We start from the raw sequence: 16,009 nt of genomic DNA, 5'->3' as shown, positions 1-16,009 counted from the left end.
AATGTTGAAAACATAATTTTTCCATAATGATGACTCGCTTGGTATATGTTCCTCTGTGTATTTCTCTAAAAAAACCTCTGAGAGATTTATTTTCCAATTTCCACAGTGGAATTCCAGCATCAATGAATGCCTTGCACACATCACTCGAAAACTCAGCTTTGCGACTGGAACCAGCAGTAAATGTAGTGAGGAGACAAGCTTAGGTATTTCGCTTGGATAGTCGACAGCCCAGCAGTATCAACATTGGCTTCTCTATTTTAGATAGCCCTTGTCTTCTCCGTATTCCCCCTCCCCTTCCCAGCTCTCTTTCTAGTCCTAATGTCTTTGCCTCTTTCTTTCTTTTTCCCGCCCCTCCCCCCTCCACATCAGTCTGAAAAAGGGTCTTGACCTAAAATGTCGCATTTTCGTTCTCTGCCTGCCTCACCCGCTGAGTTTCTCCAGCATTTTTTGTCTACCTTCGATTTTTCCAGCATCTGCAGTACTTTCTTAAATAGATCGTGGAGAAAAAGGAAACAGCGGGCAGCGGCACGAACGAATGAACGGCCAACGGTGGCGCCCCCGGTTTCGCCCCGGTGGTGGAAATTTTCTTGTAAGTTAAACTATGTTAACACGTTAATAATAACATTAATATTAACGTGTTAACATAGAAAACGTCATTGTAATCACAGTACAACTCGAGAAAATAGCTCGACCTTTTAGCAAAATGACAAAAAAAAAAGGCTGATTTAGGCACTCGATCGTAAAAAATGCATTTTCCTGGTGAAATCATCAAAAAAGGCATGAATAGGCACATGACATTCATGGCAAAATCCTGGCTCTAGTTATTAGGCTTTTTTCCTGTTAATTAGATACCACAATATTTAACATTACATGGAACAATGCTCTGACATTTTAATGTAGAATTATTCATCAAGCACAAGTAATAGTAAATAGTGTTAGACTGTAAAGTTGTTACTGATTTAGAAATGAGATGGAAGGAAATTATATTCAGCAAATGCCTGCCACAACAGAAAATGTAACTTAATTAGGAATATAATCTTTACTGTACCTTCCATATTTGACTTTGAGAAGGTCCAAGGAGCATTGGGGCACAAGCAAGGTTGATAGTGCCAGTTGCATTTGATGTCGCCGTCATATTTATAAATGTTAGTATCTTGCTCATGAGTATTGTAGAAATCACAGTTCACAGCTATAAGATAGTTTAAATGACTGATTATTATTATGACATCTAATAGTACTATGTCAATGAATTCATTAATTGTATACATTAATCATAAATATAATGATAATTGAACAATATCTCTAGTTTCCCTTTCCCCTGACTCTCTGAAGAAGGGTCTGAAGAAGGGCCTTGACCCGAAACGCCACCTATTCCTTTTCTCCAGAGATGCTGCTTGACCCACTGAGTTACTCCAGCTTTTTGTGTATAACTTCAATTTAAATCAGCATCTGCATTTCCTTCCTACACAAGAAGCTCACACAATTGTTTTGTTATTGTATTTATTTTCAATAGTTGATGAATTTCATAACAGGTTCTTAATGACCTGTGATAAACCTCCTGAGTCGGCATTATTTTCATAACAACTGATAAAGCAGGAGGAGGAGTTGATAATCTGGCCCTTGCACTCCTTGTGTACAGCTGATCCTGTCTTTCTCCCTTTCTTCCCTTTTCTGCCTGATCCACTCTCATTCAAATATCTCTCCCAGTCTTCAATGTACTCAATGGCTCAGTATACCCAATAATCTGAAGGATAGACACAAGATGCTGGTTTCTAAGAAAGGACACAAAGTGCTGGAATAACTTGGTTGGGTAGCATCTCTGGAGAACATGAATAAGTGAAGATTTGGTTTGCTACCCTTCTTTAGATTCAGGCACGAATATGGAACATTTCGGCTTGGAATCCAGACTCTTAGGTTTGAGGGACGACAGCATGGCGCAGCGGTAGTGCTGCTGCTTTACAGCACCAAAGAACCGAGTTTGATCCTGACTACAAGTGCTGTCTGCATGGAGTTTGTATATTCTCCCACATGCTCCAGTTTCCTCCCATGTTCCAAAGAGGCACAGGTTTGTAGGTTAAATGGTTTCTGTAAATTGTCCCTTGTATGTCGGATAGAACTAGTGTACAGATGAACGCTAGTTGGTGCGGAGTCAGTGGGCCAAAGGGCTTGTTTCCGCGCTGTATCTCTAAACTAAATCAAACTAAAAACTAAGAATAGGAGGGATGGAAAGGGAATGGACTCTCCACTGCACTGGGCTGGAGGAGACCATCCTTCTCCTGATGGGTGGAGTGGCCACCGAGACACAAGTCACTTCTTGGGCAGATAATCTGCCAGCTGTGTTCAATAACAATACTTCACAGTGATGTATAAAAGTTAAAAATAAATAGGAATTAAATATTTAAAACATGTGCAATTTAACTAGGGCTGTTCTTATACATAGGTAGTAGAATAATTGTTTCCATAATTCACTGTGCGAGCAATGCAAAATATCCCACGTAGTTTGTCAGAAAACTATTTGTATGCTGGATTCTCATTTTATTTTATCATACTCATCATGTTTAATCATAGTTTTATTTCTATCACACTAGAGTCATGGGTCAAGAGTGTTTTATTGTCATATGTCCCAGATAGAATAGAACAGTGAAATTCTTACTTGCAGCAGCACAACAGAATATGTAAACATAGTACACCGTAAACAATGTAATGCACGAGAATTAAAATGTTAGTTTGTATATATATATATATATATATATATATAGACATATACACACACGTATACATAGATAGATTTTCCTTAATCAATGTCCCTTCGCTCCATAGATGCTGCTGCACCCGCTGAGTTTCTCCAGCATTTTTGTGTACCTTCCCTTTTGATCTGCTGTTTTCACACCTGACCCTTCCGTATCTCTATGTCTCAGATATCACCCGCCTGACCGCTGAGTTGCTACAGAATTTTGTGTCCTCTTTACACACACATATATATATATGTGTGTGTGTGTACAAACACACACACACACACACACACACACACACACACACACACACACACACACAACAAACAATAATAGTGAATAAAGACAAAAAACAATACATTGTGATAGATAGTAAAACTTACGACAGAAGTCTGGGGTTCTCCAGTCGATACAGACCCCGGCATCTAAGCAAGCTTTAGCAAAGGCTGCAACAGCATCACAGAGACACTCGCAATCCCCAACCAGTTCACAACCACACGCATCTCTGTTACATTTATAATAGTATGGAAACCAACGGAGCTGGAACACAAAGAAAATTGAACAGCTCATTTTAAATCTCTAAAACACGATGAAAACACAGATTTTAAAAAAAATCTTTCTTTATAGCCTTTGTTGTCATCTGTACAAATGTGACATTAATTTTAATCCAGATTTATTGCAAATATTGCAAATAAAATATTTTGTTTCCAACTTTAATCCAAATTTAATAATACATCTCAGATTGTGATTGAAAAAACTCATTCCCAGCTTGATTAGTGATGTGGGCAATTTCGGTGATTTTTTTTTCCTATAGTATTTAAAAATGTAATGACCTGCAGGCATTCTGCACCTTAGACATGTATTTCGTAAAGCAGGTTATTGTTCAATTATCTTCCACAGCTAACTTTCTAATGTCCTTTCTTAACATTCAATGTTATGAATTCCTTCAAATTCTGCAGAAACACAAGACAAGGTACCTGGTCCCTTAAGCCTGCCCCACCATTCAATGTTTGTTGTTACTCTTTAGCTGGTCTCAACTCCTTCCCTGTGCTGGTTCCCCATACCTTTCCATCACCACCACTCCCGACACACATCATTCACAAATGTATCTACCTCCAATTTACGTAAATAGTTCATTTGCACCACCCTCCACAATTCTCTGATGTAGAGAATTCTAGAGCTCCCCTCTGCTAGAAGAAATTTATTTTTACTTCAGTTGTAAAAGACTAGATCTTTATCTTGATTTTTTTTTCTCCCCTCATTTGAAACTCTCGTCTAACTGGCCATGTCCCCTAAACCTCTCCTCCCTCCCCGTTCACAACTGTGTCCATCGTGTCTCGAGTCCCAGTGTGCTGTGTTCACAGTGTCTCCAGTTCCAGTGTGCTATGCTACGGTGATTTAAAAAAAAATATTTATTATATTTTGTCTGTTTATTTCATTTTGAATAGTTTTTAAAAGTCCTGAGTCAGAGACATTCGGAAGCCCTGTAATGCTCTGAGGCTGAGTTTTGGGGCAGCACACTGGTACAGCTTGCAGAGCTGCTGCCTAATGGTTCCGAAGACCCTGGTTCAATCCAGACCTTCAGCCTGTGAGGAGATTGCATGTTCTATCTGTGACCCTGTGCCTTTTCTCCAGGTAGTCTGGTTTCCTCCCACACCCCATAAATATGTGGCAGGATGGGTGGTGGCCACATACTTTGTGTCTAAAGGACCCGTTAGTGTGCCCTATGACTCACATTGTTGTGGGAGACACTCGCTTGGCCCTGCTCAGTCACCCGTTATATTGCACTGGCCCCTTAGTTCCAGGGGAGCTTGAGGCCGCAAGGACACTGAGTAACGTGCAGATTGATATCAGCATAAGTGATCATAAGTGATAGAAACAGAATTAGGCCATTTGGCCCATCAAGTCTACTCCGGCATTCAATCATGGCTGATCTATCTCGCCCTATTAACCCCATTCTCCTACTTTCTCCCCATAACCCCTGACACCATGATTGACACGGCAGTGGCAATCACAGTCAGCAGCCCTTCCTTTCCTTACACTGCTTCATACAGCTTATCACTTCAGATCAACCAGCATCTGCAGTTCCTTCCTACATTATCACTTCAGATCTCCTGTCCTGCCTGCCTTTTATTTTCTTCACTCTCAACTTGTATAAATTGAATCTGCCACAGAATTTAAAACTGAAGAAATACAGTGAAATGAAACATACTGAAATATATTTCTTCTCCTGAATTCCCAAATTAAAGGGAACTTCACTTAAACTTGGATGTAAAGCTGAGTTTACTACTTATCCATGGGACTTATTTAAGTAATACATTTCAGAACACTGGAGATACTTACCAACTTGTGACAGGGTCGAAACACATCACTGGGAATTATTTTGCATCGCTTCTCTGCCCATGACTTTCGATATGGATTTTTTGCACATGGGTACACAACTTCAGTCACATCCTCACACATGGGATCGTCTTTCCAAGAGTTTACAAAGCTCATTAAAGTGCTAGCTGAATAGTGGGTCTGAGTTATCAGCTCATCTTTAATATTACCATTGGCATTGCCACAGAGTCCACACACTGAAAACTGAAAATGCAGTAGAATTTTAGCTACTGTACTGTTAAATGACATTGAGCTTACACACTAATTGAATTCAAAGATACTGTATCTTTTAGCATTATAATCAGTCAAACAGTTATTCAGCTTAATCTTTCAGCCCAACTCGTCCATGCTGACCAAGGACTTCCTGAGCTAGTCCCGTGTACCTGCTTTGGCCCATATCCAACTAAACCTTTCCTATCGATGAACCTATCCAAATGTCTTTTAAACACGATTGAACCTGCCTCTACCATTTTCTCTGGCAGTTTGTACCACATACCCACCATCTTCAGTGTGAAAAGATTGCCCCTCAGATTTCTCTCAAATCTTTCTGCTTTCACCTTAAATGTATGCCCTCTGATTTAGACTCTATACCTTGGGGAAAAAGAACTGCAACCATCTATCTTGGTTATAGCCCCCCCCCCCCCCCCCCCCCAGGATTTCATAAACCTTTACCAGATCACTACTCTGCTTCCTTTGCTCCAGGAAAAACGGTTTCAGTCTATCCAGTCTTCTCATGATTCAAACCCTACAGGCATGGCACTACCCTTGCAAACCTTTTCTCCACCCTCTCCAGCTTAATCACATCCTTCCTCAGATATGGCAACCCGAACTATATATATATTCCAGGTGGGGCCTCACCAAAGGATTCTAACGCTGTAACATGATGTGCCGATTCTTGCACTCAATGAATTGTTTATAATGAAGGCAAGCATGCGAGGTGAGCAAGCTTGTCTACCTGCGTCACCACTTCCAGAGAACTGAGTATTTGTAAGGCCTTTTCATTGACTGTAAATGTCCTGCCCTGGTTTAACTTCCCAAAGTACATCACTTCGCACTTAATGACGGTTAAAGTGGTGGGATGGAAGTGGGATTCGGGTGGTGGAATAGATTGTGGCGATTGTCTTGAAGAGGATAAGGAGCTCGAGAATGGACAGGAAGGAGTTATTTTGGGAGGATAGGTTCCCCTGGCTCTCAGTCTGAAGAAGGATCAACCAGCATCTGAATCTCGATCTGAAACATCATCCATTCCTTCTCTCCAGAGATGCTGCCTGTCTCTCTGAGTTACTCCAGCATTTTGTGTCTATCTTCGATGTAAACCAGCATCTGCAGTTCCTTCCTACACATTTAGGCAAGAAGGATCTTGGGATGGAAAATCTGGCCGGAACAGATTTACCCTGTAAAAAGTTTCAAAAAAATTAACTCTCATTCTTCTAAGATCCAGTAGGTATTGGCCCAGTCTGCTTTAACTTTCCTCAAATCAGTCTGGTGACCGAGGCTGAGGATCGCCAATGGAGCAGATCTACTGCATTGGAATTTGGAGACATTGTAGACCGAAGGACCTGTTCTATGTTCTATATGTGGGCAATACTCACCAGTGCAAGATCTTACTCAGCTTTACTCACATGCTGTCAAACCCAACGTACAATTCTGCCTCAGCTCAGGTCAGCTCCCTGCTTGAATCTTGCAGGAATCCTTGGGACCTGAACCAAATTTACATCCATGGGAGTGCCATGGACAGGGCAGGGGCAATTAGGTACACCCGCGCCATTGTGGTTTGCAGCTGTGCAGGCATGTTATTTCGAGACCACATTCAGCAATGGTCAGTGGTTCCTTTAATTACACTCCCGGAAAGCAGCGGGCTGGGACGATCCTGGCAAGCAGGTTCGACACGCCCACTGCGATTAGACAACAGAGGAGGACTCGCCGCACAGGAGCCTAGTGAGAAGCGAAGAAGTGGTGGAAGCGAGGTGGTCATGTCGAAGCCCAGAGGTCGAGTGGGAGCCCCTGAGGTTGAGTCGAAGCCTCCGAGGTCGGGTCGGGTCGGGTCGGGTCGGGTCGGGCTGAGGATGAGCTGGACTAGGTCGGGCCAAGGGCAAGGTCGGGTCGGAGCCTCAAACGGAGTTGGGTTGAAACAAAGCCTCGGGGTCAAGACGGGCCGAGGATGGGGTCGGGCCGAGGTGGACGGGCCATGTTGTCGAGAACTAAAGAGAACCCAGCGAGGGGGGAGGGGGTGGGACAAAGAAGGGATGAGTATTTTTTGTAACTTTGTCAGCACCTTTGTGGTGGCCCTTTTGTGTACCTTGTATGCAAAAACAAAGACGTTCACTGCACCTAGCTAGACACAAGTGACAATAAAGTATCATCATCATCATACTGTCATTTAACTTCTGGCATTTTACAGAATGAGTTAGGATTTGATATAACATTCTCCCAGGAATTTTCCCATCTAAAAAAGTTGTATGTGATGAATCCCTTTTAAAGCGAAAGAACAAATGGATTATAAACTAACTTTACCTTATGTTTATGTATTATTTATACAAAATGCCATCTGTAGATGAACACGGTTATGTCTACAAGTATAATATAACATTCTGGGAAAGGTACCTTAGATAACCCAATAATCTGTATGTACGTATTCATCTTTAAATTCCATGTAACTATTAGCTGAAGAGTGTCAGGATCTCCGAATTGGAATGTGAGATACATCTGGTTATGAATTACTGTGAATTTCCCGACAGCACTTTCTGGTATGACCTTGTAGGTGGCATCTGTCATTTTGATTAGAAAATCCTGGAAACAAAGGTATCAATCAAGTATATTCATTTATTTAATTAAAGCTAACAGTAAACATAAACCACTACACTTTATTATTAAACCACAATTCACTGCAGGCATGCCCAGTTAGTTTCAGTATATAAGTAAGTAAGTAAGTAAGTAAGTAAGTTAGTTTATTGGCCAAATATTCACATACAAGGAATTTGCCTTGGTGCTCCGCCGACAAGTAACAACATGATGGAGGACCCAGATGGAGGAAAAACACATCATGTATTTCTGACGTGTGGTTACTATTATTTCAGATACGCACACAGAGCCAGACCCCACTATTTGCAGAGTATAAATGGTCAATGCTCCGGAGATGTACATTAGGTTTCACACCAGTTAATCTCTCAGAAAAATAATGCCACGCGTTCACAGGTCAATTATACAAGGAACATGATTGTCATTTATCTTCTACGAAAAGGCACCTCACCTGTGCCACGTTCTCTTCGCAATCGCACACCCTTGACAATCCCCTAATGTGTTAGCTGAAATTTAATGTTCAGATTTGTGTGACTTGAACGGGCAACCAGTATGTCTGAAAGTGGATGACTGAAATCCGGACAACTTACTAACATGCAATAGTCTTGATATCTTGGTTAAGACAAGATGCTAAAAGTGGAGTCTTTTACTTTTAGTGAAAACTAGGTGCTTTACATTATTACTATGGCAGTACTTATATACAACATATATGTAAAAGAAAAAGAAGGGAATCAAGGAAATGGAGGATCAAGGAAAAGAAGAGATTTACACTTGGTTGGAGGATGTTGGTGAAGTACTAAACAAGTGCTTTGATTCTGTATCGATGTACCCAGGGTCCCCGGCGGCCGAACGGAAGGCCCGGTGGATCGCAACCTGCAGCAGGAACCCGCCGAGTCAGCCCCCTGACTGCTGCTCTGGGAGGGAGAAGCCGCTGTGCTGACCCCTGCTCGTCTGCCAAAGACCAGAGACCTGCAGGATGGAGCCTGCGATGGGCCGGTAGGAGAGGAGAGGTAGCTGGGAGTGGGACGTGGTGTCCAAGGAAGGAGATGGCTGGAGGCCGCAGGAACCTGGGACATGCCTGGTATGGGCACTGCTCATAAGAACTGATGCATGGTGTTTGAAAATGGCACCAAAACATGGGACCTCTTACATGTGGATTATTTCTGTACACTTACTAATCGGTGATCAGGGGTATGGCAATACTCGACTGGACTGTTTGTAAGAAAATTAATTTCACTATGTTAGCACTTCACACGTGATAATAAAAGCATAATTGAATCATTGAGGACGACTTGGAGGACAGCCAGATCAGTGTGGAGAATACAAATATGCCAGGGCAGTTTGACATTGAAAAGGAGGTGGTGCTGGGACTCTTGAACAGCATTCAGGTGAATAAGTCTCCAGCGACTGATGGGATCTATACCGGGTTATTGAAGGAGACAAGAATGGGGATTGCAGGGGCCTTAATGAGGATCTTTGTTTCTTCTCTCGCCACAGACAAGGTCCCGGAGTACTGGAGAGTGGCCAAAGTTGTTCCTTTGTTTATGAAGAGAGGTAGAGATAATCCATTGAACTAGAGGCCACTGAACATCACATCAATGGTAGGGAAACTATTGGCGAGAATTCTTTGCGATGGGATTTACTCCCATTTGGACGAGAATAAGCTAATTAGGGATACCCATTGGACGGGGCTGGTTGTGTCTTATCAACTTAATTGAGTTTTTTGATGAGGTGTCGAAGGAGATTGATGAAGGTGGGGCAGTGGATGTTGTATACATGGATTTTAGTCAATCTTTTGATAAGGTCCCTCATGGTAAGCTGAATTAGACGATGGCATGGCATTCACAATAACTTGTCTTAATGAGTGGTAACTGAATTATGAATTATGCATAGAAGACAGAGGATTGTGGTGGAAGGAAGATATTCGGGCTGGAGGTCTGTGACCAGTGGAGTTCCTCAAGGATCTGTGCTGGGACCTCTGCTGTTTCTGATATATAAATGACTTGGACGTATATATAGATGTTGAGTAGGTTTGTGACAACACCAAAATTGGAGAAGTTGCAGACAATGAGGAAGGCTGTCAAAAGATACAACCAGATATAGATCAGTTTCAGAAATGGGCGGAGAAATGGCAGATGGAGTTTCACCTGAGCAAGTGAAAGTTGTTGTACTTTGGAAGGTTGAATGCAAGAAGAAAGTATACAGGTACAAAACCATGAACAGTATTGAGGTGCTGAGGGATCTTGGACTCGCCCCATTACAGGAAAGATGTGGAAGCTTTGGAGTGGGTGCACAGGAGTTTTACGAGGATGCTGCCTGGGTTAGAGAGTCTCAGCTACAGCGAGCGTACGGATAGACTTGGATGGTTTTCTCTGGAATGTTTGAGCCATAGAAGTATGTAAACTTATGAGAGGCATAGATAGGGTGGACAGTCAGAAACCTTTTCACAGGGTGGAAATATAGGGTGAGTGGAGGAAAGCTTAATGGAGTTGTGCTGGGCAAATTTTGTACACATTGTACGGTGGGGGCTTGGAACACATTGCCATTGGTGGTGGTGGAAGCAGATACGATAGTGGTGTGGAAGATGCTTTTGTATAGGCACAAGGAAATCCATGGAATAGATGGATATGGATCATGTGCAGGCTGATGAGATCAGTTCAACACAAATTTGTGGGCCAAAGGGCTCATTCCTGTGCTGACATGTTCTATGTTCTTTGACAGCAATTGTGGTAACTTTTTTCATGAAAGCAGCAGGACAAAAAAAACATGGATATTATGAACCCATGATAATATTAAACAAATATTGCAGAAAACATTTTTAAATGAATTATAAAAAATAAATGGCTGATTGTATTAAAGATATTATGTAACATTACTGTCACTCAAAAGGCTATATAAAATTGATTCAAAAGCCAGAAATACTAATTACCTTGTAGTACACCTTTATCGCCTTGGTGCAAACGGTTTTTGACTGGCTGCAATAGACATATTCTGCCACTATCTTGAATGATGGCTGTGAGTAGATGGCAGAACAAGCATCCTGAAGGAATAATACAATTAAACATTTTTAAGTTAAATTGTACATAGCAAACAATAAATGGCTTAAAAGATAGGAGAGTATAATCCTATTCCTTAATAACTGCATCAATTACACTGAATGGTGTATTGTGACAATAAAAAGCATCAAAAATGAAATTCAAAATCATGTTATTCTGTGATAATTAACATCAATCACAGATACATGGTGCTTCTTTTTATCCAGTGATCTTGTTATAAATAAAAATGTGTAAGCAGTGGATAAATGCAATTTGGTCTTAGCTTTAAAGAACTGCTATCTGACTGGTTGTGACTAGTTATAAAGAGAATATCTATTTAAATTAGTAATTTACTGTAAAAGGCTAGCTCATAGGCTTTGGAAATAAATTGGAGCAACTCAGCAAGCAAGGCAGTATCTGTGAAGGGTAAAGGACAGAAGACATTTCAGGGCAGGACCCTTTTTTTAGGAGAGCTTCAAAATAGACATATTTTTAGGAGATTTTTGAGTGGAGCAGTAAAATGAAAACATAAGAGACTGCAGATACTGGAATCTTGAGCAAAAAAAAAGAAGTGCTGGAGGAACTCAGTGGGTCAGGCAGCATCTGTGGACGGAAGGCCACAATGTTTTGGATAGAAACTTTCTGAGCCGAAACATTGTTTATCCATTTCCTTTCGCAGATACTACCAGGCCTGCTGGCATCTTCCAGCACTTTGCCTTTGGAAAGGAAATGTGATTGATTAAATATTGAAGAGAAAATTAGTGAATACATTTCAGTTTTACCTGAACTAAAATATATTCGCAGTTCCCATCAAAGACATATTGCTTTCCGTCAAATGTCGTGACGTGTCCTTCTCCATGAACCATACACGTTGACGGACACAGTCCACTCCCCTGACAATTCCACTTCCCTCTGGTGCAAAAGCTGTGAAAACAAACAGAGGGCCCATTAAACATTAACAACCACCATAAAATCTGCAAATGAGCAAAATTGGTTTAAAATTGGTTTAAGGCATTTTTGAAGGAGGCTAGAGAGGCAGAGAGATTTAAGCAGAAGATGGTGGAGCCTTCCCTTGACAATGGAAACTCTTCCTACAGATGATGTAACTTTTATTTGGGAATGGGCAGAGACCTCTGTGGGAGGGTTGTGGTGCTTGTGAATGAATGTCACCAATAAAGGGAGGGGAGGGTCATGGAGGGCAATCCTTCAGCAAAACAAAACATGCCTTGCATTATTAGAGCTGTGCTCTTTACACCCTACCCAAGTGAAAAACAAGGTATTTTTAACCTGTAGGAAGGAACTGCAGATGCTGGTTTACACCGAAAATAGAGACAAAATGCTAGAGTAACTCAGCTGGACAGGCAGCATCTTTGGAGAGAAGGAATGGGTGACGTTTTGGGTCGAGACCCTTTTTCCATATTTTTAAGCATTATTTTAAACATTAAGATGGTTATAACATTCACTATTAAAAATGCTCCTATCTCAACATTCTACATCATCAATATAAATATTCTGCCTTTTGTACAGAAATATTCTGCCTTCTCTACCTTGTACAGTGTACTCCCTAATTAGCTATCGGTGGAGAGTGCCCCACCCCATCTTTCAGAATATGAATAGAAATATGCCAAACCATGTTTGCGTGGATGTTAGAAGAAGGTGTTACATTTGCAAAGGCAATTTGCAGGACAGATGCCTGGCAGACAGTAAATGTTGTGACAGGAAACTGGGGAGCTAAAGTGTGTATGCCTTTGTAACAAGAATGTTATGATTGTACCTCATTTAAAGATTATGTCATTTGACTAACCGCTGTCTGGGTTGCATAATAGTCTGCAGAAAGTTTCATTGAGGCTTGAATAAACCATACTTATTTTCAACTTGAAGGTAGTCACAAAATGCTGGTGTAACTCAGCGGGGCAGGCAGCATCTCTAGAGAGGAGGAATGGGTGATGTTTTGGGTCTGAAGAAGGGTCTCGGCCCAAAACGTCACCCATTCCTTCTCTCCAGAGATGCTGCCTGCCTCACTGAGATATTCCAGCATTTTGTGTCTATATTCGATGTAAACCACCATCTGCAGTTCCTTCCAACTTACTTTCAGCTTGGTATCTTTTTAAAAAAAAAATAATTTTCAAGATCTGGGCACCATTGACAAGATTAGAATTATTCTCAATCCCTAACTGCTGTTGAGAAAGTGATAGTGAGCCACATTCCCGAACTGCCGTAGTCCTTCAGATAAGGTACTCTTCCAGTGGCATTGGGAAGGAAGTTCTAACATTTAGACCCAGCAATGATGATGGACTGGCAATATATTTCTGCCGACCAAAGGGATCGGGACTTTTGTTGATATATATATAAATGTCTTCAATGATTGAATGAATGTATGAATGAATGAAACGTTATTATCACATGTGACATGTCACAATGAAACTCTTTGTTTTGCGTACACAAGTAAGCAAAGAGTCACCACATCTAGGGGGCCGATAAAGTTACAAAGTGTTCCATTTAGTCCCCGATGGTCGCCCTTTATTCCCGTTGGCCTCCCCACAGCGGGTGCCCCTTTGTTATCCTGGCAGACCCCCCACGCTGGGATCCCTTATGTTTTCTTGGCGCCCCACTCCAACGCCGGGTCCCTCTTTGCTCTCGACGACGTGGTTCTTGGATGAGACAGTATGTGATCTGATAGTGTTTATAGATGACATGAAAATTGGTGGAGTCATAGATAGTGAAGAAGGTTGTTTAAAATACAGTGGGACGCAGATCAGCTAGAAAGTTGGGCAGAGTGGAGGAAGATGGAATTTAATCCAGTCAGATGAGGTAATGCATTTTGGGGGGTTAACTTTTTGTAGCACACAGAGTTAATGGCAGAGATCTTGACGTACAGAGGGATCTTGGGGAGATAGATCACTGGAAGTAACAACACTGTGATAAAGTAGTGAAGAAGGTCCAGTGTGCTTGCCGTCATAGGCTGTGGCATTGACTATAAGAATTGGGATATCGTGTCGCATTTGTACAAAATAATAGGAATATTGTGTACAGTTCCAGTTGCCTGTCTGAAGAAGGGTTTTGGCCCGAAACGTTGCCTATTTCCTTCGCTCCATAAATGCTGCCGCACCCGCTGAGTTTCTCCAGCACTTTTGTCTGCCACACTACTGAAATATCCATGGACACTGGGGACACCTAAAGAGGAAATTGCAGAAGCTCTGGTTGGGATTTACGAGTCGTCGTTAAATTCAGGCGGGGTGCAGGAAGACTGGAGGGTGGCAAATGTGCCTCTATTCAAGGACTGCGGGGAAAAGGGTGAGAACTACAGGCCAATGAGCTTAACATCTGTGACCAGAAAGTTACTAGAGAGTATTCTGAGGGATAGGATATACATGCATTTAGATGGGCATGGCTGATTAAGGATAGTCAGCATGGTTTTGTACGTAGGAGGACGTGTCTCATGAATCTGATTGAATTTTTTGAAGATGTGCTCAAAAAGGTTGATGAAGGCAGAGCTGTAGATGTATACTACACTAAGTGGGACCCATAGGGTCCCATGTTCACACGGGAGGGCTGGTCCCCCGACGCAATATTCCACCTCTCCACCAATTCCAATATTGGTGGCCAGTGTGGGGGGGGGGGCTTCCTGGAGTGCTGGTATGGGTGTTGTTCACTGCAGGGACTACTGGTCTCCAGATGGCTAATATGGACATTGTGGGCCAAATGGATTCTTGGGGTGGTAGCTCAGTCGCTCAAGCATGATGTGCTGGCAGCTCACTCATGGCATGTGGGCTGGTAGTTGACATGGCTATTCCTTGAAATTCCATTTCAAGCGGAGTGCAAGGCCACCAAATTCAAATCCATTTTCTTACCATTTCAAGCAGGGTGCAAGGCCACCAAATTCAAGTGCAGTTTCTTACCTCTTCAAGCAGGGTGCAAGGCCACAAAATTCAAGTACAGTTTCATACCACTTCAAGCAGGGTGCAAGGCCACCAAATTCAGGTTCAGGTTCCTACCACTTCAAACAGGGTGCAAAGCCACCAAATTCAAGTGCAGTTTCTAACCACGTCAAGCAGGGTGCAAGGCCACCAAATTCAAGTGCACTTTCATACCATTTCAAGGAGGGTGCAAGGCCACCAAATTCAAATGCTGTTTCATACCATTTCATGCAGGGTGCAATGACACCACATTCAAATGCAGTTTCGTACCATTTCAAGCAGGGTTAAACCACCATAAAACCACACAAAACACCACATCCACAGTTCAGTAGACATTCAGTGTGTTCAGTTGATACACAGCTCAGACAGTGTCGTGACCTCTCCCTCCCCCATCATGCAGAGACTGAGCCACACCAACACTTCCGGGTTTTATAATCCCTCCCCCTCCCACCGGAAATGGTGTGGCCTTCATGGCGTGATTGACAGGAGAGAGATTCTCGACATTTTTTAAACACTAATAACACTTTTATTTTTCATTGATGGGAAGAATCCTCTGCACCTGATGACTGGAGGGGGACTGAGTAAGATGGCCAAAAATCACAGCCGTAAGTGGTAGCCTTTTATCTAAAATCTATATAGTGCAACTTTTACTTCAATCCAAAACCTCCAAATTACCATTTGCAGTGCCTTTTCACTTCAATCCAAAACCCCCAAACAACCATTTGCAGTGCCTTTTCACTTCAACCCAAGACCTCCAAACAACCATTTGCAGTGCCTTTTTATTCCAAACCAAACCCCCCAAACAACCATTTGCAGTGCCTTTTTATTCCAAACCAAACCCCCCAAACAACCATTTGCAATGCCTTTTTACTTCAACCCAAACCCCCCAAACAACCATTTGCAGTGCCTTTTTACTTCAACCCAAACCCCCTAAACAACCATTTGCAGTGCCTTTTTACTTCAACCCAAACCCCCCCAAACAACCATTTGCAATGTCTTTTTACTTCAACCCAAACCCCCCAAACAACCATTTGCAGTGCCTGTTTACTTCAACCCAAACCTCCCAAACAACCATTTGCCGTTTTACTTCAAACCAACCATATTTTCATTTTCAAACCACATTAACGGCACTCACAGTTGAGTAGAC

General features: G+C 42.1%; 1 protein-coding gene across 1 annotated transcript in view; it reads right to left on the bottom strand.

Moving 5' to 3' along the window:
- Nucleotides 1-817: 817 nt before the first annotated feature.
- Nucleotides 818-16,009, bottom strand: part of LOC116984421 (mucin-6-like) — a 110,981-nt gene continuing 95,789 nt past the window's right edge. The window contains exons 18-24 of the mRNA XM_033038574.1: nt 11,728-11,869; nt 10,840-10,950; nt 7,716-7,901; nt 5,076-5,315; nt 3,116-3,272; nt 1,049-1,189; nt 818-837 (exon numbers count right to left, since the gene is read on the bottom strand). Of these exons, the coding sequence (XP_032894465.1) occupies nt 818-837; nt 1,049-1,189; nt 3,116-3,272; nt 5,076-5,315; nt 7,716-7,901; nt 10,840-10,950; nt 11,728-11,869 (997 nt within the window). The remainder of the gene's footprint in view (nt 838-1,048; nt 1,190-3,115; nt 3,273-5,075; nt 5,316-7,715; nt 7,902-10,839; nt 10,951-11,727; nt 11,870-16,009) is intronic.

This window comes from Amblyraja radiata, chromosome 20 (genome assembly GCF_010909765.2).
Source record: "Amblyraja radiata isolate CabotCenter1 chromosome 20, sAmbRad1.1.pri, whole genome shotgun sequence".
NCBI lineage: Eukaryota > Metazoa > Chordata > Chondrichthyes > Rajiformes > Rajidae > Amblyraja > Amblyraja radiata.
Note: the sequence above shows the minus strand (reverse complement) of the source record. Positions and strands in the feature narration are given on the sequence as shown.